General features: G+C 41.4%; 1 protein-coding gene across 1 annotated transcript in view; it reads left to right on the forward strand.

Annotated features, from left to right (window-relative positions):
• Nucleotides 1–26,207, forward strand: part of ITGA8 (integrin subunit alpha 8) — a 169,538-nt gene that overhangs the window by 89,961 nt on the left and 53,370 nt on the right. Inside the window, exons 14-21 of the mRNA XM_047754600.1 lie at nucleotides 646–691; nucleotides 3,598–3,705; nucleotides 11,121–11,176; nucleotides 11,665–11,819; nucleotides 13,278–13,415; nucleotides 13,921–13,988; nucleotides 16,061–16,208; nucleotides 22,011–22,103. Coding sequence (XP_047610556.1) covers nucleotides 646–691; nucleotides 3,598–3,705; nucleotides 11,121–11,176; nucleotides 11,665–11,819; nucleotides 13,278–13,415; nucleotides 13,921–13,988; nucleotides 16,061–16,208; nucleotides 22,011–22,103 — 812 coding nt within the window. The remainder of the gene's footprint in view (nucleotides 1–645; nucleotides 692–3,597; nucleotides 3,706–11,120; nucleotides 11,177–11,664; nucleotides 11,820–13,277; nucleotides 13,416–13,920; nucleotides 13,989–16,060; nucleotides 16,209–22,010; nucleotides 22,104–26,207) is intronic.

Here is a 26,207-nt window from a genome sequence, read left to right on the forward strand (position 1 = left end):
TTAAAATTTATGAGTTGTTTATTTCTAGAACTTTCCACTTAATATTTTTGGACCGAGATTGACCATGGATAACTAAAACTGAAGAAGCAAAACCACGAGTAATGGGTGCTAGTAATCATGTGTCAGTTATTTCATAGACTACTAGTCACTCTGCCAAAACCATACTCATCATCCACACTATTTGTAAAGAGCAAATAGTTGTGTCAAGATGACAGCCGAAATGTCCCACATTATTGGTAAAATACTGGCTTCACAGGGTTATTGCTGGTAGGGAGACGATAAAGCAATATATGATATCAGCCCGGTACACAGTGGGCACTGAACACATGCTTTTTCCCATTTGATTTAAGATGTGTGCTTTGAGTCTGAAGGATAGGAGAAAGGATGTTACAATGAGTATCTTAAGCATTTTTATAAATCTGGCCTGAGTCCAAAAAGGTTTGAGATCTGTTGATTTATGAGTCATAGTGATTTCGAGTGAAGTTCTAATATCCTTTGCAAAATGTCTTAAGAAAGGTGTGCACTTCTTGTTATGACTCTCACTCTGTAATCAGCCTTTTTTTTTCAGGATGCTCTGTGTGCCATTTGTGATTATGAGTTTAGATCATCTCTGTAAAATTTGTGCATGTGTTTTGTCTTTTTTAGATTTAATTGTGGGAGCATTTGGAACAGGAAAAGTAGCTGTTTACAGGTATGTGGTTGGTGGTACTCAAATATTCTTTTTTTGACATATAATATTATATTAGTTTCAGGTGCACAACATAGTGGTTCAATACTTGTGTATATTGCAAAATGCTCACCACAATAAGTCAGGCTAATAGCATCTATCACCACACATAGTTACAATTATTCTGCATGGGAGGAGAACTTTTAACATCTTCCCTCTCAATAACTTTCAACTTTCAAATATACAACACAGTATTTTTAACTATGGTCACCATATTGCATATTATGTCCCCCAAACTTATTTATATTATAATTAGAAGTTTGTACTTTTGACGACTTTCACCCATTTCCGCTACCCCATCTCTGGCAACCACCAATCTGTTCTCTATATGTATATGTTCTTATTTTGGTTTTGGGGTTTTATTTGTTTTAGATTAGATTCTGCACATAAGTGAGATCATATGGTATTTGTCTTTTTCTGTCTGACTTTTTCCACTTGGTATAATGCTCTCAAGATCCTTCCATGATGTCACAAATGACAATATTTCCTTTTTAATGGTTGAGTAATATTCTCTTTTTTCCTTCATTGATGGATATGTTCTTCTAATTGTTACAAATGTATTTACCTTTTGTTGTTAGTTTTGTCTTAAAGAGTATACTGCCAAGTATTTATTTTGGAGAACATTTAGAGGCTCTTTTTAATGTTTGGAAGAATATTTTCTCACAAGTATCTGTCCCTTTCTTTCATCCCTCTGTCTTTTTACTCTCATCCTTCATGGCCACAGTTCCAGCCTCAACTAACATAATAATGTTAAATGAGATATGACTTTCAGCAGATCTTATAAACTGACACACTTTTTAGATGTTACTGCCTTTAAATTATCTCTATAATGTGCTTATAGAGAAGGAATGCAGGGTGGGGAAAATGTTACTATGTATCCTGGCCTCTATAATCAAGTGTGGGCACTAAGTTAGGGGATAGAAAATACCAAGCATTGGTAGCCTCCATAACCAAGTATTAAACAACTGTACAGATGTGGCAGATCTAGATTCAAAAACCTGGCCATTCCACACACTCCCCAATTTGTAATCTTGGGCTAGCCTCAGATTTTTCATCTATAAAATGGGTGTAATATTTACTTTATAAGGTTATTTTTGTGAAAAGGGATTGAGTGGGAATTTGCATGTAAAGTACACAGAATAGTAAGTAACTGGTAGACAGATGTGCGCAAAAATTTCAGATTCTTTTTTCTCCTTCAAAAAAGTTTTATAGGAATGTGAGACATTAGATCAGGCTATCAAGACAAAAGACAGAGAGCCAATCCAGGCGCTCTGGGCATATGTGACTAACCCAGGTCATCTTCCAGAGGGATTCCTCAAGTAGGTAAGATTTTTCTTCTTCGTCAGTCCTAAGACATACTCTGAGGAGGACTGATAGAAGCAGTACCAGCCACTCTCCACTTCCAGGTATAGAGAATCAGGTGACTGAAACTGTCAAAGTGCCTGAAGGATGGGGCTGTGTTTGTGGAGCCATGAAGTTGCACCACTCAGAGTTGACAGTGTGAAACTGACTCATGGTCCAGCCTCTATGACCTGAATCTATATTTGCAACAAGGCTCTATTTTCCATGAGCTTCTCCCAGCTGATTCCTCCACACAACAGGGATACAAACACAGTCCCACCTGGAGCTCCACTGATAAGCAGCTTTGGCTCAAGGATTCCCCTGTGCCCTGGCTGGAGCTTCTTTCCAACCCCTTTTCTTCCCTCATCCCTTCACAGAGATCAGACCTCTGTCATGCTCCCAGCCACCACCCTCCCTCCTTTTTTTTTCTTACAAGTATTTACCCTAATAAATGTCTTGGGTGTCTAATCCTCTCTCATCATCTGCCCTTCCAAGGGCTACAGCTAACACAATATTGAAGAGAAAATCATGTTACAGACTACAGATAAATAGCACAAAGGGGTCTAGGAAAAAATCCCATTGGGTGCCATTACAATAATCATGCAATTGTTTAAAGCAGCGCCCTACACAACACGCTGCCTCAAGGCCCAGGCCTCCCTCTTGTCAGAGGAAAACTTAAGCAACATGGCATCATCTCATGTTGTCATCTGGTCCTTTGGCTCCCACCTCCCCTTCTTGGAACCACGCTTTAAAAATTGCCCCATTCCCTCTCCCAGTGACTTACTTTCTTGTCTGGTTATCCTCATCTGGGCGGTTGGGATGGAGTTTTTATTAGTTCCTCTCCTCAAACTTGGCTGCACAATAGAATCACCTGGAGGGTTTGTGCAACATGCCAGGGCCTGGCCCTGAGACCCAGGGGGATCTGATTGACTCGGTCTCTGGTGGACCTGGCCACAGTTTCTGTTGTAAAACTCCTTGGGTGTTTCTCTTGTGCAGTCAGGATGGGGGACCATTGCTCGGCGTGAAGCCAAGAATGAATCTGTCAAGCTACACTGGTATGTTTATTAGCTTAGTATGCAGAGCTTGGCTGGAAAATTATCCATCAGAATTTAAAAATCACCCATCAAGATGGTGAGCCAAGGAGCAGAACTCAGGTACTTAAAGATGCCAGGTAAGGAGCTGTAGGATGACATGCTTCCTCGTATTCAGATGCAAAGCTAGAGTGAGTAGCAGATCTCAGACAAGCATTTTCACAGCAAGGCCGTCAAAATACTATGAGCCACTCCAGAAACACAGCAGGTCTGTGAATGTGGCTTTGCCAGAGGGGCCTCCAGCGGCCCTGTTTTGTCCTCATGAGCTGCCAAATGTGTTCGGAGGTAGGTAGGTGAGTTTGGAGCCCACCTGTTCCCACAGTGAGGGAACTTCATGGCACCAGTGCTAGGGGTGTTGGCGGTGGCCTCTCGAAGCAGAGTGGCCTCCTGCCTGCCACTCATGTGGCCCCTGAACACCCTGTGTCCCCTTCCCTGCAGAGCAAGGCCAGTTGTTACTGTGGAAGCCCAGCTTCTCCTGCAGCCAGTGATTATCAATCTGGAAAACAAAACCTGCCAGATTCCAGAATCTACAGCATCTGTGGCCTGGTGAGTAAGTGCTTCTCATCCTCTTGTGGGGACTCAGATCACCTGCAGAATCCTGTGAACCTGTAGCGTCTGGCGGGCCTGAGACTACTTTTTTTTTCTTTTTTTTCTTTTTCTTTCACAGTCACATCTGTGGCACATGGAAATTCCCAGGCTAGGCATCAAATTGGAGCTGCATCTGTGGTTTACAGCCTTGGCAACTGCATCTGAGCCATATCTGCGACCTACCCCACAGCCTGTGGCAATGCCAGCTCCTTAACCCACTGAGCGAGGCCAGGGATCGAACCAGCATCCTCAGAGACAACATCGGGTCTTGAACCTGCTGAGCCACAATGGGAATGTCTGAGACTACACTAGAAAAAGCTCCAAGAAGGCGCTGATGCTGCGGGTCTGTGCATCACATTTGAAGGGCCAGAAGTCAGTTTTTCAAAAGAAAAAAATAGTCTTTCTGACACAATGCCACCCTTTTGCCATTTATCACGTGAAGGCTCTTTCTCCCAACTACAGACTCCAGGTGAGATGAGAAGCATAAAAACACTTGAGAAAACTCCTGACAAAGGAAATCTTGGAGATCTCTTAGATTCTTGGGCCATAAAATGAACATGAACCAAACCGAAAACTTATAATAAAATAGTCTGATGAAGTTCCCATCCTGGCTCAGTGGTAATAAGCCCGACTAGTATCCATGAGGACTCAGGTGCAATCCCTGGCCTCACTCAGTGGGTTTAGGATCCAGTGTTGCTGTGAGCTGCAGTGTAGTTTGCAGACACAGCTCAGATCCAGTGTTGCTGTGGCTGTGGTGTAAGCCAGCAGCTGCAGCTCCAATGCAATCCCTAGCCTGGGAACTTCCATATGCCATGGGTGAGGCCCTAAAAAAGACAAACAAAAAATCAAATAAAAAATAAAAAATAAATACCCTGATGCTTGCATGTGCCTATGCTTACGGATACCACTTTTCAGACGTACATATTGCCCGCCCCCCTTTTTTTTAAATCATCAAGCTTGGGTTAAATTACTGTTTCCTATGCTAAAAACATGTCAGTTTTGTAACATCACATGTACAAATCAGGAGGTAAACATTATAAAAATAAAGTTTGTGGGAGTTCCCGTTGTGGCTCAGTGGGCTAAGAAACTGACTAGTGTCTATGAGGATGCAGGCTCTACCCCTGGCCCTGCTCAGAGGGTTAAGGATCCGGCGCTGCTGCAAGCTGCATCATGGTTTACAGATGCAGCTCAGATCTAGTGTTGCTGCGGCTGTGGTGTAGACCTCGGCTGCATCTGTGATTCAGCTCCTAGCCCTGGAGCTTCTGTATGCCACAGATGTGGCCGTAAAAAGAAAAAAAAAATAGAGTTTGTGTCCTCAGCTATATTTTTGTGGCCACTATCTTATCAGGAAGAGCAGAAGTTCCTTTACCTCTGCTGTAGGAGAACAAGCTTCTGAGAATGTTCCTTCTGAATCTGGCCAGGTCACCTGAAGGGACTGGGAGATGGAACTTGGCTGTAGCACAGCTCAAGAAAATGCTGCTTTGCTTCTCAAGCTGTAGATCTTCTTGGGTCAGAGGTCTGCCATGTTGGGTAATGCCTTGGTGTGTATGCACCAAAAAATCAACACCTATGGGAGTGTTGGAGATTTGCCCCCGTTTTCTAGAAGATGTGGGCTAACTCAGTGTGTTTGGTTCCTAAGAATCTCAGAAAGCAAAACACACTGGTCCAGACTGAGAAAAGTTATCCCAGCCAGGTTTCAGCCTGTTGCTGGTGGCCTTTGGACAGGGGTCCATTCTGGAGTCAAAGCCTTTAGGGTGGAAGATGAGGGCTGAGAAGAACCCTGAAGAAATCTTTGCAAGTATTCTTGGCTGGGACCTTTCAATCTGGGAGGCTTTTCTTCTCCTTAACTAGCTTCTGAAAGTAGCTGGGAAATGCCCTTGAGCACATTTTAAAATGGTTTAAAACCATAAAATATTATAATGAAAGCTGATCTAGGAAAATATGTGGAAGAGCCAGCATCTCTCCTTACCCTGCATGAAATAAACATGAAATGAACCGTGAGTCCTATTCAGGTACTTATTAAAACTTCAATGATTTCTCCCAGTAGTCCTATGTTCCCTCATTGATAACTGAATGGACTTCTAGAGTGAATTCTTTAAAATGCGTGAGTATGGCTCTTGTAAAAAATTACAGACTAGATCTTTTTTCCTAAGGATTTTCAGGTTTTGGAATATTTTGTACAATTTTAGTGTTTTTAACACATTATGAGATCCGTTTGGTTTCATGAAAGAATATTACTTTTTAACAAGAAAATGCCTTTCTTTTCATGAACTCTTTTTGCATTAAATCAGATTACTAAGATAAAACACACTTTTTTATGTGGGCAAAAGCACAGTACGTGTCTTTACTTATTAGATTCCATTGCATGCATTTTCTGAAAGATGTTTCATTTTCACATGCAAACATTTCAAATGGGTGACTCAGGATTCGAACATGGAAATTAACAGTGGGTTCCATTTAAAATGTGTTCCTCAGATACTTTGAAAAACTTATTATAGGAATTTAGCACAGTTTTTCCAAAACGATTGAAGGGCTTTTGTTGATTTTTTTTTTCTGTAATTTTTGTCTGTATTTGATATAAACTTGTACATGTGAAAACGATTAAGTAACTGGGAAGCAGTTCTCTATTCCCACCCATTTCTGTGTCTTTCAAACAGCTGTATAGTTTTATAAAGTTGCTGCTACTTGCATTTCTAAGCTAGGAAAAAAAAATAAAGCCAGCCCATAAATATTTAATTGTTGGAGTTGCCCATCATGGCTCAGTGGTTCACAAATCAAACTAGCATCCATGAGGACGCAAGTTCAATCCCTGGTCTTGCTCAGTGGATTAAGGATCTGGCGTTGCCGTGAGCTGTGGATGTAGGTCACAGACTCGGCTAGGATCCTGCATTGCTGTGGTTGTGGCATAGGCCTGCAGCTACAGCTCAGATTTGACCCTTAGCCTGGGAACCTCCATATGTGGCAAGTACAGCCCTAAAAGCAAATATATATATATATATACACACACACACACATATATGCATATACATATATATATAATTGTTATGGAATGAGGAAAATAAAAACTAGTAAAAAAATTATTTTAGAAATGTAAAAGTTCATACCTACCCACTTTTTAAATCTTTAAAAAATTTTTCAGATATGCCTAATGTTATGTAAAACCTGATATTTGCTATCATTGAAAAAATATTGAATTGGTTAGACTGAACAATGTATTGCTTTGGGCTTTCAAGTCCTGTTTTCAAGTCATTCCTCCTCCCCCATATGTGGCTATGAACACGGTTGCATCACAGAATTGTCATTGTGTTGGGTCAGGACTAGTGTTAAAGGACTGGTACCGTCCTGCCTGCTGACACACTGGAAGAGGGGACCACCAGTTTCATCTAGAAAGTATATGATGAGGGATCTGGGCCGATTTAACGGGTTTTATTTTTTGTTCCAATCAGACCTGTTTTATCTTGACATGGTAGTTTGAAATTTAATCTTTTATCTTACATTTTATTTATTTTATTTATTTACATTTTATCTTACGTGCTAGTTTGAAATTTTAATTCTGATAATAATGCACAGCTTTCCCTGACAACCCAAGTGTATGTTATAGTTGGGCACAGTCCTAATTATCTGTCATATAAAACATATGATGTATATGTGTGTCTCTCTATATAACATCACATCATATAATATAGTTAATATAAGATAATGTAAGTGTTTTTCTAAATTCAGAATGAATATTTCAGCAAAATTTTTTGTTTTGTTTTCTTTTTTAGGCTCACACCTGCGGCACATGGAAGTTCCCAGGCGAGGGATTGAATCGGAGCCGCAGCTGCCAGCCTATACCAAAGCCACGGCAATGCCAGATCTGAGCGGAGTCTGTGACCTACACCACAGCTCACAGCAATGCCAGACCCTTAACCCACTGATCAAGGCCAGGGATCGAACCTGCATCCTTATAGACACAAGCCAGGTTGATAACCTGCTGAACCACAATGGGAACTCCGAGGTTTTCTGTTGCGATCAGAACAGAGTGCTTTGAAAGTTTTAATTTGGCAACTCTTTTCTGCTAAAGTCATCTATAAACCAACAAGTTAAAGCTGGAGTGCTGTGATAACTCAGTAAGTTGTAGCAGTCATTTAAATTTGTATGAAAAAGCTAAAATCATCCACTTGATATAAAGGGAATGGGGGAGGGGGAACGAAGAAAGAAGTGTAGAAAAACACTGACGTCTAATTCATAAATCCAGAGGAGCCCTTCAGATGATAACACCATTTTTCGATCAAATACTTTTCACAGAGGAGATAATGTGCACATTCATAGCTTTAATTTATTTCTTTTGCAAAAGTTGTATTGCTTTTCAGTTGTGTTAAACAAAATACTGTGTGGAAAATTATTTTCATCTCTTTATATTGATAATTTTATTGCAAATAAGAATTTACCTTCTTCAAGCTAATGCATGTTGCCTATGCAGTGTACTGATGAATAGGAAAAAAAGGTCAGTGGGCAACTTGAGCACATAAGCAAGTACTTCCAAAAGCCGCACACAGAAACAAACTGCAACTTTGAAAGCCAGACCTTCTACAACATTTAAAGATGTGATTAACTATTCATCTTTCTTAAATCATTCTAATGGAAGTAGCAGTGGGCTGAAATTGTTGATTTCTCTGGGGAGGTGGTGCAAACACTTGTAATAGCAGAGACATCTCAGGAAACTTTTGGCCTAATGGTATGTGGCAAATTATTTACCCTGAAGGGAGACAGTGACAGGTCACAGGAGCTAGATGAATCCCAGATGTGACACATCTTCATTATATTTGACACAGGAAGCTGACACATAATTAAAGCACGACTAGGGGTTACTCACTCCTTTTAGATTCTGTAGAAAGAGTCAAATCACACTAGAATATTTCCTAGTAGAAACGTGAAGACTCTCATTCAATCATACTTAAGTATTTTCTTTTTTTTAAATGTTATTGGAATGTAGTTGACTTATACTGTTGAGTTGGCTTCAGGTGTACAGCAAAGGGGATTAGTTATACGTATACACACAGCCATTCTTTTTTAGATTCTTCTCCCCTATAGGCCATCACAGAGTGTTGGGTAGACTTGCCTCTGCTCCACAGTAGCTCTGTGTTACTTAATCAATTTTGTATAATGTGGTGTGTATCTGCCAATCCCAACCTCGCAATGTACCCCTCCCTGAAACGTTTCCCCTTGAGGTATTTTCTTATAGAAAATAGTTAGAAATGTGCAAAATGCCCTTTGGAATGCTGGCTGTTAGGACTTGACACATCTCTGCAGGGAGATGAGCACATGCAACGGTCAGGCAGAGACCACTGCTCAGTCCTTCTTCCCTCCACGGCCACAGGACAGGCCCAAGTACAGGTCATCCTACAAGCCACTGTGGCAGGCACCACCCTGGATTGACTTTAGGGCCTGCTCAAGACCAAACTGCAAAGGTCTCTCCTGCACATCCACCTTCTTTTTATTGTTCTTATACACTGTATCATTGTGCCCACCTAGCCTGAGACATTTTCTTTTTCCCTTCCCTTCTCTAGTGTCTCGGCCTCACATGATACCCCCGCAAGGAACTGCTCAGTTCCCGTCTCCTAAGCAGAGAGGATTATGGGTTAATCATACCATGATGCTCCATGCCTCTCAGAATTAAATCCAATTTTTTTTAATTGAAGTGTAGTTAATGTATAATATTACATAAATTACAGCTGTGTGGTCTAGTGATTCGGCATTTTAAAGGTTCTACTCCATTTATAGTTATTATAAAATAAGTACTCTCTTCCTCATGATGTGCTATATGTGAATTTCCCAGGCTAGGGGTTGAATCAGAGCTGCAGCTGCCGGCCTACATCTCAGCTCACAGCAATGCCAGACCCAAGCCAAGTCTGGGACCGACACCACAGTTCACAGCAACACCACATCCTTAGCCCACTGAGTGACACCAGGGATCGAGCCCCTGTCCTCATGGATACTAGTCAGATTCATTACCACTGAGCCACAACAGGAACTCCTGTGCAATGTATCTTTGTAGTTTATTTTATTATTATTATTGGGGGGGGTTCTTTTTAGTGCCACACCAGCAGCATATGGCGGTTCCCAGTTTAGGTGTCAAATCAGAGTTGTAGCCGCTGGCCTATGCCAGAACCATAGCAAGGCCAGATCCAAGTTGTGTCTGCGACCTACACCACAGCTCACAGCAATGCCAGATCCTTAACCCACTGAATGAGGCCAGGAATCAAACCTGCATCCTCATGGATCCTAGTCAGATTCATTTCTACTGAGCCACGACAACAACTGCTATAGCTTATCTTATACTTAGTAGATTTTACCTCTTAATCCAGAGTCTTTAATGCAATTTTTGCTTTTTTTTTTTATTTGCATTTTTAGGGCCACACTCGTGGCATATGGAAGTTGCCCAAGCTAGGGGTCTAATCGGAGCTACAGCTGCCAGCCTACATCACAGACACAGCAACACTGGATCCTTAACCCGATGTGCAAGGCCAGGGATCAAACCCACATTCTCATGGATCCTAGTCGGGTGCATTGACCACTGAGAAGGGAATGCCCTTTAATGTGATTTTCAAAGTCCTGTTCCTCACCCATCCCCCGAGCCAGCCTGGTGTCCTACGGTGCCCCATCCTGCCCTAGTGCTCCAAACACCCCCGATTCCTTCACATTCCTCAAGCTGGGGTCGTGTTCTTGTTCACTTCCAGACTCTGCCACTAGCTGTTCCCCCGCTGTTCTGCCCAATTCTTCACTCCTTGGCACACGAGAGACACTCAGATGCATTTCTTGAATAAAGGCAGCAAGTAATTGATTAATTAATCCATTGATTAAATCAGTCAACCTCTAGTAATATTTTCAAGTAGGACCTTCCTAAGTAATAATGTCACCTTTTTAAAATTGTATTAGAATTGTGGCCAAATGGTGGAATTTGATAAGTACATATCAATCAGTAAATATATTTGTTTAGTTGTGTGTGTGTGTGTATAATGAGAGTGAGAGAAGTATAGAGGAAAAACAACACATCCATTTTATGTGGGTTGAGGTGAAGGAAGATCACTACATCATTATTATTGTTGTTGTTGTTGTTGTTATTATTATTATTTGCTTTTTAGGGCCGCACCTGTGGCATATGGCAGTTCCCAGGCTAGGAGTCAAATCAGAGCTACAGCTGCCAGCTTACACCACAGCTCATGGCAATGCCAGATCCTTAGCCCACTGAGCGAGGCCAGGGATTGAACCTGCATCCTCATGGGTCTTAGTCAGGTTCATCAACCCCTGAGCCACAAAGGGAACTCCAAGATCACTACTTTAGATTCAAAACTTTATTAAGCAGTAAATTATTGACTGATTTTCCCTAGCTTTTCTCTAAGAGTGTGTGCATCTGTGGCAGGCCAGAGCATTTCAGACATAATATGTGAGTATATTTTCATTTTTTCTACTCCTAGACCATATTAAGAAAAGTCAATAATAAGCATTGCACTGCATAGACCATATAAAACTTTTCAAGATCTCTTTGTCGTTACCAAGATTTCTATGATAAAAATGGGAACTTCTCCATAAATATGACTTGAATCAGTCGTATTACTGTTGTCTGTAAATACAGACCTAATCATGGGGGAAAATGACTTTTTTGTATAAAATCACTGTAGAAAAAGGAGTTTTTGGGTTTTTTTTTTTGTGGGTGTTGTTTTTGGTTTTGGTTTTGGAGGGTTTTTTTGCTTGGGGAGTGTTTTATAAATTTTTGCAGCTTGTGTACTGTTTTTGATTCCAACTATGGGAAAAAAAAAAAAAAAATTCCCTGAATAAGCAAGTTGAAATAGCAATTCATACCTCTGATAAAGCACTGCATTCACAGAATACTTTTCCTTTCTGGATGATATTTGTTTCGTTTCTGTCCTCCAGGCCTGTCTGCCGAGGTGCAATTAGATTCCCTGAAACAAAAAGGGGCCGTTAAACGCACCCTCTTCCTTGATAACCATCAGTCACATCGCATCTTCCCTCTCGTGGTAAAGGGGCAGAAATCCCTCCAGTGCCAGGATTTTACCGTTTACCTTCGGGTAAGTGTTCCAGAATCACCTTTCTGGCCCCTGACATTCAGACCCCAATTCAAATCCACATTTCAACCATTTTTCTCCCTGTAACCATCATAGCAGTGCGCAAAGACCCACATCCATTTTCACTTTATAGGAGGAAACTTTCTTTTAAGACCACACACACCTCTGTCAATGGCGTATCGCTACTCATTCCCAAGGCTTCCTCTTGTTTTGAACACAGGCTTGGTCGTGGTATCAACTCAGGTGGTTTTCATTTCTAACTGCCTCCCCCGAAAAAAAACAAACAAAAAAACATAAAGAGAGACACAGTTTATTTGAATTTTGACCCTACGTGAGGGTGTTTGGCCAGATTTTTATCAACATGCATGTCTGAGTTAACTCAGGAAAGGGGTGAAGCATTCAAAGGCTTTATTAAAATTAATTTATATTTTTAAAACAATGCATTTAAAAAAAAAAAAAAACTCCCAAACCTGCCATGAAATAAAAAAGCGAAAATGTAGGAGTTCCCACTGTGGCACAGTGGAAACAAATCCAATTACCATGCATGAGGATGCAGGTTCAATCCCTGACCCGCACAGTGGGTTCAGAATCTGGCATTGCTGTGGCTGTGGTGTAGGCTGGCAGCTGCAGCTCCGATTCAACCCGTAGCCTGGGAACTTCCATATGCCATAAAAAAAAGCCAAAATGTGTATAACAGTTATTTCATCTTCTTACAAGTTAGAAGGCTGTGAGGCCCCTTTCTTTCCATTTGGTTTCCTCTTCGAGGGCATGTAGGAAGGGGAAATCTGCAGAAAGAGTTGACGAACACATTCTGGAATGAAAAGCTGTTGCACAACCCTTGTGGTTCATTATGACTGATCCTGGCACACAGCCAAAGAATGGCCTGCCCACTCCATGGCTTGGGAGTCCCTGTGTGCCTGGACCTTGCTGCTGGCACTCCTTGCCATCTTCACCCCTGGGGGATTTCTGGTTATTTTTCTAAGAGAACTCAGATGGGATACAGGTGTTTTGAAGTTCATGCACAACAGGGACTTAAAGAGATGGTAAGAAAGAAAGAGACTCAAGAGGTTTTCTTCCTTGGAGCCCAAGGGGACTCATATATGCTACCAACCCTATCGAAATAAAAAGCCCAGTTCGCGAAACTCTCAATGACATTTATTGTGCATCTCATTTTTTTGGCTGTGCAATGTGACCAATCCCGGTGACTTGGTGAAGATCTGGAGAACCTCAAGATTACATCTAGCAGCATATATTTCACCAAAGCCACGCCTCTAAAGGAGTTCACCTCTGCATATACATTCCTTAAGCTGGCCCCTGTATTCCACATCCATCAGCTCTCTGGGGTGGTAATTACTTCATCATTCACTTTCATTGACCAGAGTCAAATGCTGCCTACTTTCCAACTCACATCTTGCAGCCACGTTATGGAACCTCTCTTGAGTGTGTGATTATTTTTCCTAGGACGAAACTGAATTCCGTGATAAATTATCTCCAATCAACATTAGTTTGAATTACAGTTTGGACGAATCCACCTTTAAAGAAGGTCCAGAAGTGAAACCCATATTGAACCACTATAGGGCAAGTGTTGTCACTGAACAGGTAGGTCCTGGACTGACCCATGTTTGATGGAATGATCTCCATCGGGTCCTGGCTGTTACTCCTGGGAATTTAAGACAAAATCCAGCCCTTTTGCTTTTCATTCCTGCACACATGCTCGTAACATTTGGGAGATTTTTCTTCCCGAATATGTTTCTTGAAAACAACTGCAGCATTGTGCTTTCAGAAGCCCTTCCCCTTGTGCAACCAAGATTTAATGTGTTCATAATGCGGCCGTCATGGAAGCAATACAGCCTGTAATCCTCAAAACGTGGCCAGACTAGCATTCTTTACAGACATGCCAGAATGAACTGGAATTGGGCTATTAAGCCAACAAGGCTACATGGGGAGGCTACATGCCGACCACAGAGTTTGGAGCTGGGCAGACTCGTACAGGGTGAAATGAACGTTTTGCTTTAATTTGTGGGATCGTTCACAATTTTCAAGGAAAAAGGATGTGATTCAGGTTTTTCCCAGATTCTTCCTGATGCGTGTTTGCACAACACAGGCTCACATCTTAGTCGACTGTGGAGAAGATAACATGTGCATTCCTGACTTGAAGCTGTCAGCGAGACCGTAAGTTTAAATAAATAAACTTGTGCATTTAATCTAATGGCATACAGGTGTTTATTTAAAGCTTCTCTGGAGAGAGTATATACTTCCCACTACTACTACAAAAAAAAAAAAAAAAAGTGGGCTGTGTGAAATTCTCAGGCTTGGCTGCACTTTGGGTTAGCCTGGGGTTTGGGTCGGTTCTTTGTCATCAATGTCTAGTGACATACCCTGCGATTTTGCCTGGATGGTTTTATCTTTCAGCCAAAGTTGGGGGGGGGTTGTTTTTGTTCAATGTCAGCTCATCTGGGGGTGGTTCCCATGGTATTTACTTGCTTCACCATGTGGACAAAGCATTCAGACAGACTAGTTCCATCTACACCTTTGCTGAACTGGTTTTTGCAGCACCCCATGACTCAGAGGCATCCTTAAAATGATCAAAACAATGGAGTTCCCATTGTGGCTCAACAGGTTAAGGATCTGATGTAGTCTCCGTGGGGATACAGGTTCGATTCCTGGCATCACTCAGTGGGTTAAGGATCTGGTGTTGCCATAAGCTGCAAAAATGCGGCTTGGAGCTAGTGTTGCTGTGGCTGTGACATAGGCCTGCAGGTGCAGCTCCGATTCCATATGCAGCCATTAAAAAAAAAATTAAAATGTTCAAAACAAAATCAATTTTGATTTACTGAAAAAAAAATTTAAAGGTGCTTGAAGTAAAGCAGAAGTTGTTTCAAAATCAAATAAGAATCAAAGGGCTTGTTGGTTGCTTATAATGGACACTCACCAGTCCAGCACTGGTAACTGCACTGCATTATGTTGCAGAAAGAAATGGGACTGGGAGGTAAAACATTTTATGATGGAAAAAGCAGGTTCATGCTCATCCCTACCCCCCTCAATCCATCCCCACCCCAGGAACCATCTCACGGCCAGTGTTTGGAATTGTCTCGGTAACTTCTCAAGGGGACAGTTTCCAAACTTCATTATTTAGCTAGTGTCCAAAGCAGGAGCTTTGAGCAAGGGTCAAAAGTGAAATGAGCATTTCCAATTGCTGGTTCAATGTGAAGTTTGGAGTGAATCGAATTTCCTCAAAATCCTTGATCAGCTATTTAAAATCTTTTATCTGCCTCTTTCTTCCCCCTTACTTTCCACTTTGCATTGCACATGCCTTCCCATCCTACTTTCGAAATCCTCTCTCTCCCTTTCTCCCCACAAGTCTCATCTTTCTCCTATGGGATAGTGTCAGCAGTGTGCTGAAGCTGCCTCCCTCTGACTTGGAAGCTAATTGTTAAATGTTCAGGAATTTTTGCTGGCAGACTGTTAAGGATGTAGGTAGCTTGACTTGATTGCAGTGGGAGGATTTACACCACTGCCATCAGCAGCCATCACACATCATGGTTTTGTTTATTTTGTTTTGTTTCTGAGAACTGGTTGGTTGTTTTCCTTTTTTTTTTTTTTTTTTTAATAGCTGCACCTGCAGCATATTGAAGTTCCTAGGCCAGGGGCCAAAGCAGATCTGTAGCTGCAGGCCTATACCACAGCCACAGCCACAGCCACAGCAGATCTGAGCCACATCTGTGACCTATACCACGGTTCACAGCAACACTGGGTCCTTAACCCATTGAGCAAGGCTAGGGATTGAACCTTCATCCTCACAGAGACATCATCAGGTTCTTAAACTGCTGAACCACAATAGGAACTCTGGGGGTATTTTCCATAGAGTTTTTAAAGGTTACACTCCATGTATAGTTATTACAAAGCATCGGCTATGTTTCCCGTGTTGTACAATACATCCTTAAGCCTATCTTACACCAAGTAGTTGGCACCTCACACTCCCTCACCCCTTTATGCCTCTCCCCCATCACTGGTGACCACTCCTTTGGAGAACTGGTTGCTGATCTTTTACCAGCACACCCCTGGGTGTTTTCCTGCCCTTCCCATCCAGTTTTGATTCTTCTCACCACCCTCTCATGGTGATCCGTCTGGTTTTCATCCATCCCAGTCTTGCATTCCATATCTTCTTGTGAGTCCTTAAATAAAACGTGCATGAGTCCAGAGACCTATAGTTCCTCATGATTCTTTCTTAACTGTGTTTTTAGAGATAAGCAGCAAGTCATCATCGGAGATGAAAACCACCTTATGCTCCTCATCAATGCGAGAAATGAAGGGGAAGGTGCCTACGAAGCTGAGCTCTTCGTGACCATCCCAGAAGAGGCTGATTACGTCGGGATTGAGCGCAGCAACAAGGTAATACCTGCAGGTGATCTGGTGGGGTCGGGGGGAGAACTAGGTATATTTTTTGCAGTCAAACCCATGTGAAGTCAAGCCATCTGAGCTCAGAATTTCCTCTTTAATCAAAGAAAACAAGAACGCACCTCATTTTGTTAAGCTGAAGAGCAAGAGCCCAGGAAGGGAGAGGGTCTTCAATGGTATTGATACCTTTCTTGGCCAGAGTGCAGAGATGGAGTGGCCAAAGATTGAGACCTGAAGGGAGGAAGACAGCTGTCTGAAAGAAGCAGCCAGCTCTCCAATGTGATCCATCAGCTGCATCCCCAAGCTAACCCCTACCCACCCTGGCTTGTTTTCTGGCCTTTGCGTTGAGTTCCTTTATGCTTCAAGCAGGTCCCAGATGTCTGGTTTTCATTACTGCTTACAGAGGAAGGTCCAACCAATGCCAGCTGAACACTGAAAACAGCCTAGACAGGGGACTGGAGAGGAAACATGTTCAATTTTTTCCCTTCTTCTGGGCCCACCTTTTTGGGGCTGGGAGCAAGAAAAAGCCAGGTTCTCATCATATTTCCATCCAGCAATGCCACTATTTGTTAAAATGACAGTTAAGTTTTCATCTTCTGTCCTTTCCTTATCAGAACAGGAATCTTTCCACTCAGAATATCCTCAGGTTCTCTATCTACAGAGCAGAAACAGACTCATGGACAAGGAGAACAGACTTGTGGGTGCCAAGGGAGAGCAGGGAGGGAGTGGGATGGATGGGGAGTTTGGGGTTGGTAGATGCAAACTCTTATATTTAGAACGGCTTAGCAATAGGGTCCTGCTGTACAGCACAGGGAACTATGTCCAGTCTCTTGGGACAGAACATGATGGAAGAGAATATGAGAGAAAGAATGTATATGTACTATGACTGAGTCACTTTGCTGTACACAGAAATGGGCGCAACATTGTAAATCAACTATCCTTTAAAAATATAAAAAAAGAATATCCTCAGGTTCTGCTGGAAAACCATTATAAATACACTGAAAGATAACAGACGGAGTCCCATGGCTTCAGAGATAGACAGTCCCACAAATAAAGACAGAGACCAAGTTTCACACTTTCAGAGTCAACACTTCACTTCACATCAAAGATGGCACAAGGAGTATCATTCGAATTCTTGCTGATGGATGTGCCTATTTAACTGAAATTTATTAAATGGCTGCTACTTTCCTGAAAACCACATGCTCTGGGGAACTTGCAAATTCTAATGATTAAATAATTTAATGAAAAAATAATTCCTCTATAGAGATGCTAATCACTGTTGTGATGTCGGTATTTTAAAGGCATTTGCAAAAGTAGGGAATAGAAAATCCTCTATTCCTACTTCTAGTCTCATGATTTATGTTTTGGTTGAATTATCTTCTGGATAAAAATAAATAAATAAACAAACAAACCCAGAGGAGCAATAATCAAGTATCTCTGACGGTCCCGAAACCATCACAAGTTCCTGGTGAAGAAATTTGTGGGAACACTTCACCTAGGAACACTCACATGCAAACGATACATAAACAATGATGCTCAAGCGTGTTATTTTTAAAAATGTTTCCGGGCTCCTCCTCTTATATTATGATTTCAATTCTATTTGTGTCACTCCACCCCTGACCTCATTAAATGAAGCATCTATGCAAAACCTTCTTCTTTCAGCAAAATACCCAGTTGACTGTTCTCTTTGTTGGGTGGAAAACATAGGAAACATCGATCACTTCTATCTCCGGCTTTCAGCCTCACAACAGACATTATCCATAATCTCACGTGAGACCTTAACTATTCCTCCATCATCTTCCCCTGGGCAGAACTTGAATTTGACATGGTGAAGTTACATTCTAATTTCACCTTTGTTTCTGAGCGGTTTGAAAGTGTGTGTCCCTTTTTATTTATACGCGGTTCAAGGTTTGGTTTTTTGTTTTTTTGTCTTTTTAGGGCCATGGAAGTTCCCAGGCTAGGGGTCAAATCAGAGCTACATCAACAGGCCTACACCACAGCCATAGCAATGCCAGATCCGAGCCACCTCTGCGATCTACACCACAGCTCACAGCAACGCCAGATCCTTAACCCACTGAGCAAGGCCAGGGATCGAACCTGCGACCTCATGGAAACTAGTCAGATTCGTTACCATGGAGCCACGACAGGAATTCCTGTTTTGTTTTTGTTTTTTAACAATCTTCTCTCAAGGGGAAAATATTAGGGATTATCTGATTGTAAGTTTTGTTATTCTTTGGCTGAAAACATCCATCTTTTTGAAAATGTAGATTCTGGTCATCTCTCGTTCTAGAGACTTTAACTTAGCCAGCCCTTATACCTCTTTTCAATGACCTTTGTTCTAAAATTTTCTACAATAAATGCCTATGTGCTTTTATCTCTCTCTCTCTCTTTTTTTTTTTTTTCCTTTTTGGCCATATCTGCAGCATGTGGCAGTTCCAGGGCCAGGGATTGAACTCACGCCACAGTTGCACTGGATCCTTAACCTGCTGAACCACAAGGGAATTCTTGTGCTTTATATTTTTATTATTATTATTGTAAAATATATGTAACATAAAATGTACCTTTTTAACCCTTTTGAAATGTAACAGTTTAGTGGCACTAAGCATAATCTCCCCCCTCTCCCATTCTGGAGGGAAAGAATTTCTTTTCATTTTCTGCCATACCTGTGCACCTGCCCACCCTGGAGAGCTCGCACTTGCTCTTTCCTCCATAACTCTACTCTCTGATTCCCTTTAGCTGGTTGGTTTCTTTCTACTCACCCTTCAAGCCTCAGCCCAGTCATGATAGAGACTGCTAACATCCACGGAGCAATCACTCTGAGCTCTTGCAAGTGTTCAGTCTACTGGATCCTCTTAACAGCTTTTTAGAGACATGGCAAGGCTATCGTTATCTCTGTCTTATAGATTAGGAGAAATTCACTAACATGCCCCAAGTCACACAGCTACTACATATCAGAACCACAACTGGCACCTCAACTGTTAGGTCCAGGCCTGTCTTCTTGAATTTTTTTTTTTAAATATTGTATTATAGTTGCTTTACAATGCTGAGCCAATTTCTGCTGAACCGCAAAATGACTCAGTCATACATTCATATATGTAGGCCATACAGTAGGACCTCATTGCTTGTCCATGGTGAATGTAATAGTTTGCATCTCTTAACCTCAAACTCCCAGGCTATCCCACTCTCTCCCCTCTCCCCCTTGGCAACCACAAGTCCATTCTCCCTGTCTGTGAGTGTTTCTGTTTTGTAGAATGGGTTCATTGGGGTCAGGCCTGTTTTCTTAACCACTGATCTACACTGCCCCCCATCAGCTTAGATGTCACTGCCTCCAGGGGGTCATCTTTGATTGCTTTCTTCTATGTGCATGTCCTCTTCCATCACTGTGACTTTCTCCTCTCATGACATTTAATTAATTGTACTAATTGTATATTTCCATTGCTTCTGCAATTGCTTGTGATTCCTTACTACAATTGTTCAAATAATTGGAAATTCAAGGAAGACAAGGTTCCTTTTTGATCTGTGCCTGGCAAGTGGCAGGTACACAGTAATATTTTCAGTGAATGAGTAATACTCTAAAACTATAAATGGGTTGAGATAATAGCTGCAAATGGCTGAGAAAAATAATCTAGAAATATCTAGAAAAACAATCATTGTTTTTCCCACTCAGAGAGTAGTACGAAGGTTAAAGAAAAGAAAAGGGGTGGGGAATTTGGGAAGAGAAAACATCTTTGATTAATGTGGAAAAGCTATTTCTAGAAAGCTGGGAAAAAATGTCCATATGACTTTCAACCTTCTTATCAACCAGATAAGATAAAAATATTTACTACAGAGACCAAATCTTCAAATTATAGTCAAGGGACATGTGGGCCTTTTGGAAAGCTTTGGCTAGGTTTTGGTTTTTGTTTTCATTTTCAGGATTGAGTTCATAATCCCAACTCAAAACATGTCTGTATGATTAGGGTCAGTTATGGATCCTTAAGAACTTGAATACATGCTAAAGCTTCCTTTGAGAAGTGAGAACATTACCAGCTTTTTAAAAACATGCTTCCTGGAGTTCCTGCCATGGTACAGTGGGTTGAGAACTGATTGTAGCAGCTCAGATCACTGCAGAGGCGCAGGTTCGATCCTCAGCCTGACACACAAGGTTAAAGGGTACAGCATTCCTGCAGTTTGGATTCAAACTCTGGCCCAGGAACTTCCATATGGAGCAGGTGTGGCCATGAAAGAAAGAAAGAGAAGAAAGAAAAGAAAAGAAAGAAAGAAAGAAACGAAGAAAGAAAAGAGAAAGAAAATCTACTTCTTATCTCCTTAGGATACCAACGTGTCACTCAGGTTATTTGGAGGCAGGTTAAATGCTGCCTCCAAAAACCAGATTTCACTTCTTTCTCATCAGTTCGAGCAGAACTTTCAACAGCTGATGGCAGGAGGGGGGCTCTATCCTTAGCTGTGCATTTGTCCATTTCATTTCAGGCTCCTCTTAGGAAAGACTGTGAGCCATTTCTGCTCTGTATCTCTGACATCATTCACAGCTTTGAGCCTGACATTGTCCTAGACACTGGAGATAGAATATATATAAAATCCCTCTACCCCCTTAAGCTTATTTTCTTAAAGCATATGATTGACCCACAGTTATTTAATTAGATGCCTGGGTTTGTCTGCCTTTTCCTTGTTTCGTTTTGGCTTTTGGTTTTCCTCAACAAAATGACAAGAAGGGAAAGGTGGAGGGCTTCTGGAACTTTTACTTGAATATTCGCATGACTTCCTTAAGTGCAATTTCAGTAGAGCTGACAGATGGAGAAGTAGTCCTTGTATTTGGAACCCTCTTCCATGGATCTCTCATGGGGTCCTTCGGAAAGTCTTCATTTGGCAAGCTCATCTTTGGGAATGAGGCTGATAGGCAGTCTATCAGCAGCATTTAAGTTGGAGTCAAATAATACATGAATGCATGGAGTCACCACCAAAGGCAACAGCAAGACCATAGGGACATCTGGCTTTGCAAGGTGGAAAGGGCTCAGGGTGGAGATCCAGCTGTGGATTTCTAGGCAGCTGGGAAGATCCTAAAGACAGGGAGAGGGGGCTATGAGCAGAGGGCAGGAGTCCAAAGATAAACCTCAGTATCCTGCCCCTCTTGTTGGGTGTGGCCTTAGGACCTCCTCCAGCTAGCTCATGGTTCTCAGCACCTCTTCACGCTTGAGTTTTTAAACATTCTAATCAGAATAGGATATGGGGGAAGAAGGGAGGCAAAAAGCAGTGGGTAAACACAAAAGTGTTCTCTTCCGGTCTTAAGTATTTGTAAGCTTGAACTTACAAGTGTGATTCAAGTGTGTAATCTGAAAAAGGAACCACAGTGTGGAGAAACTTGTGTTCAGAGCCATTCTCTTGCAAAGAGTCATTGCGTCCGATGATAATCTATATACCTTGCTGTCGTTGCAGGTTGGCAAGCCTTCATTGGTTTAAGTCATGTTTAATTAGCCAGGATCTTCATGGCCTGAATTTAACATGAACAATAGTGCCAATAATTTCCAAAATGTTCCTAAACATACGCTACCAAACATTTTCTTCCTCAAACACCATCAGTGTATTTACCAATCCAATAGGTTTCTTCTTAAAATTCAACTTTGGTCTTTCCTCACAATTTTCTCTTCTGAGTCAATGGTCCCAGCTTATCCTTGGGCTCAGTCACTCCCACAGGAATTGGAGATCAAGAGAAGGTTGGCGGCCCACAGCCTTGCTTTTGCGACAGGATGTCATTTGTTCTGACCCCTAACTCCATGCTGGTGTTCTTTCCCGTTGCAGGGGGTGCGACCACTGAGCTGTGAGTACAAGATGGAAAATGTAACCCGAATGGTGGTGTGTGACCTTGGGAACCCTATGGTGGCTGGAACAAATGTAAGAGAAAACCAGAGGCACTTAACTGGTTTCTAATTGAATTTTAGAACTAGTGGATGGCCCCGCCCAGTTCGCACTCAGCAGCTTATCACCTAGCAGCTAAAACCAACCAGGCAGGACATTCCCAGGCTAGTGGGATTTTTGCATCAAACCCACACCAGTTGGATAATCTACGGTTAAACACACATGATGAAAACTTTCACATGCGTTCCCTTTTGACATCACTCTTATATATCTTTCAATCTCAGCAAACCTCTAAGAACTTTTTTTATATGGCCACACCCTCAGCAAAGTTCCTGGGCCAGGGATTGAATGTGAGCCTCAGCTATGACCTACACTGCAGCTGGGGCAATGCTGGATCCTTTAACCCAATGCATTGGGCCCGGGATCAAACCTGTGCCTCTGCAGTGACCTAAGCCACTGCAGTCAGATTCTTAACCCACTGCACCACAGCAGGAACACCAGCACTATTTTTCTTATTACAGATTTTTTTCTCAAATATTTTTTCCTTGAATGCCACTACCCATTTTTGAGTTCAATAAGCACTGCAATGTAAAGGATTTAAGAAATAACAGAATTAAGAACGCAAAGATGATTAAACTTTTAGATATACTTCCCATATGAATATCATTTGCAGTATTTTCATGTTAAAATATTACCATGATCCAGATTTTAATCAGCTTTACCAAGTCTGTATTTTCCATGCATCTTACTTGACGAAAAATCATGCAAAAAATTGTTGCAAGAAAAAAAGAAAGGGTTAATAAGGATCTGTAACATGCTCATGAAAGAATAAGGAGTCACCTTCTTTTTCTTTCTTTGTTTCCAGATTTGGGAACTTTCCATTCAGGACTTCTTGTGGACAATAAATTCATTTTATGCCATTGCAGTTTAGTAAGCTTCTTGTAATAAATATCACAGTGGAAATCATTTTTTTATGAAGTTGTAAATCAGAAGAAAAAAGAAAAAACAGCTGAAATCTGGAGTTCCTGTTGTGGCGCAGCAGAAATGAATCCAACTAGGAACCATGAGGTTGTGGGTTTGATCCCTGGCCTCGATCAGTGAGTTAAGGATCCAGCGTTGCCGTGAGCTGTGGTGTAGGTTGCAGACATGGCTCAGATCTGGTGTTGCTGTGACTCTGGCATAGGCCAGCAGCAACAGCTCTGATTAGACCCCTAGCCTGGGAACCTCCATATGCCACAGTTGCGGCCCTAAAAAAAGACAAAAGAGAAAACAACAACAACAACAACAAAACCCTGAAATCTGCAAGCACAGTGTAATTAAATGTTGCAAATTAAGCATATGTATACCTTTGTTTTAAATGAGATGTTTATGCTGATCCATGAAATGTCTGTTTGAAAAAAACTTTCATGAAAATGTGTATGTGGGTCTACATTAGAACAGGTTCCCAAAGGGTCTTCCAAAAAGAGTATTAATCCTTTGAGACAAGCCTTTCAAAGGGAGTTCTGTAGTCACTGCTGACAACTGTATCCTCCTCCTAGACTTTCAGGTGCATATTTGCATTTTAAAGGTTCTGAGTTCTGAAGTAATAAATCTTCTAGGCCAGTGTTTCTCATGCTTATTTGAGCATTTGAAACTTTCTATCAAGTAATATCTATTTCCAGTTTATACTTTAGGCTATTGTGCTAGAATAATACGTTTATTTTTTACACTCTCAATTGATGATCATTCCATTAATCCTGGATATTTAAAGAAAAAAGAAAGAGGGAGTTCCTGTTCTGGCACAGTGGAAACGAATCTGACTAGTATCCATGAGGATGCGAGTTCGATCCCTGGCCTCTCTCAGTGGATCAGGGATCTGGCATTGCCATGAGCTGCAGTGTAGGTTGCAGAGGAAGCTCAGATCTGGCATTGCTATGGCTGTGGTGTAGGCCTGTTGATGTAGCTCTGATTCGACCCCTAGCCTGGGAACTTCCATGTGTTATGGGTGTGCCCCTAAACAAAGCAAAAAAAAAAAAAAAAAAACCAGCTTTAGTCTAGTAAACTCACTCGCCTATTGGGGGTCAAAGAAAAAAGTAAATATTTAAGTGAAAGATAAACTTTTGTAATAGATTTTTTATCAGCTAACCTGTATTGATTGCCTTTTGTGTTATAAACCCATCAGTGGGTGCTTTTGTGTGTGTTATTTAGTTTTTGCAGCAACTAAAATCCTCTAAGTCAGGTATTTCTCCAATGTTATGGATGAGGAAACTGAGACTCAGGGGAATCAAAAGTCACACACACTGAAGAAGAGAACTGGGATAGGAACGAGGTCTCAAAAAAAGCCCACATTCTGTCAGGTCTGCAAAAATTGGATAAAAACTAATGAATGACAGATAAAATTTTCCAACAAACCCATGAAAGATAGAATGGTCCAATTCTATCCCTAGCCTGGGAACTTCCATATGCCACGGGTGTGACCCTAAAATAAAATAAAATAAAATAAAATATGGAGTTCCTATTGCAGCTCAGTGGAAATGAACCCAACCAGTATCAATGAGGATGATGGATTGATCCCTGGCCTTACTCAGTGGGTTAAGGATCTGTCATTGCCATGAACTGTGGTGTCGGTTGCAGACTCGGCTCTGATCTGTCATTGCTTAATCAGGCATGGCTGTGGCTGTGGCATAGGCCAGCAGCCACAGCTCCAATTCGACCCCTATCCTGGGAACATCCATATGCCGCAGGTGCAGTCCTAAAAAAAAAAAGCAAAATAATAATAAGTCCAAGCTGAGACATTGGAACATTTTTCATTAGAATCCTTTTATCTAGAAGCTAATAAATCCTTTGGCTAGTTTTCAAGAAAGATCTAACCACCCAGTCTGGTAGAAAGAGGTCTACCTAAGGCCAGAAAGAAATAAATTGGCATGGTAGTAACAGCATTAGCATCTGTAACCAGGGACTTGTTCCTTTTTCAGTATTAAAAGTGTTAAATCAAGACCAGAGATCATCTAAGATCATCAGTAACTAAGGATAACCCCTACAAAAACTGGACACCAGTGTCGTTCAAAGTGGAGGGTAAAAATGGCAGTGTGGTCTTAGCCGCAAATGTGCTTTTGGAAAAGATGTCAATCCATTTTACCAGCAAATAATCTTTAGAAGTCAAGGAAGTAAATTGTTTGTATTCATTTATCTCTGAGGTCTAGTGTTGAAGAAACCTAATAGCTTTCTTATCTCACTCTTGAAGGCCCTTAAACACATCAAATTTTATTGCATTCTGCTTTGTTATAAAATACTTTGATTTATTTACTTTTCCATTTTGTACTTTTAAAAGAGTACTCGCATCAGGTGGTAGTAAAATTCCTAATGTAAAAGCAATCTTCAATATTAAAAAGCATCATAAATTACCAGGACTAATTATTCCAGTCTCAATATTGAAAAAAAAAAAGTTTCAAGTGACTTTTTATTTTAACAAAACATTCAAAGTTGTATTCAGACATATTACTTCTGTCAGAAATAATGTCATTTTCATATCATAGCTTTAGTAGTATAATATATTTATACACCGATAAGATTTGTAAAAACACACAAAGTCTCTCAAATAGGATAACAAACAAATAGCGGTTCAACAAAGGCTCTTTAGAATCCATGCCCAGAGATCTGGCATTTGGTTCTAGTTAGGAACATATGTGTCTCTTACCAATATGAAATTGTCACACCTTTTTTGTATCTTTGGAAGTTCCCCTGTGGCACAGCAGGCTAAGAATCTCCCTTTTTTTTTTTTTTTTTGTCTTTCTGCCTTTTCTAGGGCTGCTCCCGAGGCATATGGAGGTTCCCAGGCTAGGGGTCCAATCGGAGCTGTAGCCACCGGCCTACACCACAGCCACAGCAATGCAGGATCCGAGCTGCGCCTGCGACCTACACCACAGCTCATGGCAACGGTGGATCCTTAACCCACTGAGCAAGGCCAGGGATCGAACCCGCAACCTCATGGTTCTTAGTCAGATTCGTTAACCACTGAGCCACGACAGGAACTCCAAGAATCTCTATTTTCTAACAAGACTCCCTCACTCACTCCCACACAGTAATTTATCCCATTGGTTGCCTTTTAAAACCATAGCTAAAACACCTGGCGCACAAAACCTTGTGACCTATCGAATTTAC

Source organism: Phacochoerus africanus, chromosome 12 (assembly GCF_016906955.1).
Source record: "Phacochoerus africanus isolate WHEZ1 chromosome 12, ROS_Pafr_v1, whole genome shotgun sequence".
Taxonomy (NCBI): domain Eukaryota; kingdom Metazoa; phylum Chordata; class Mammalia; order Artiodactyla; family Suidae; genus Phacochoerus; species Phacochoerus africanus.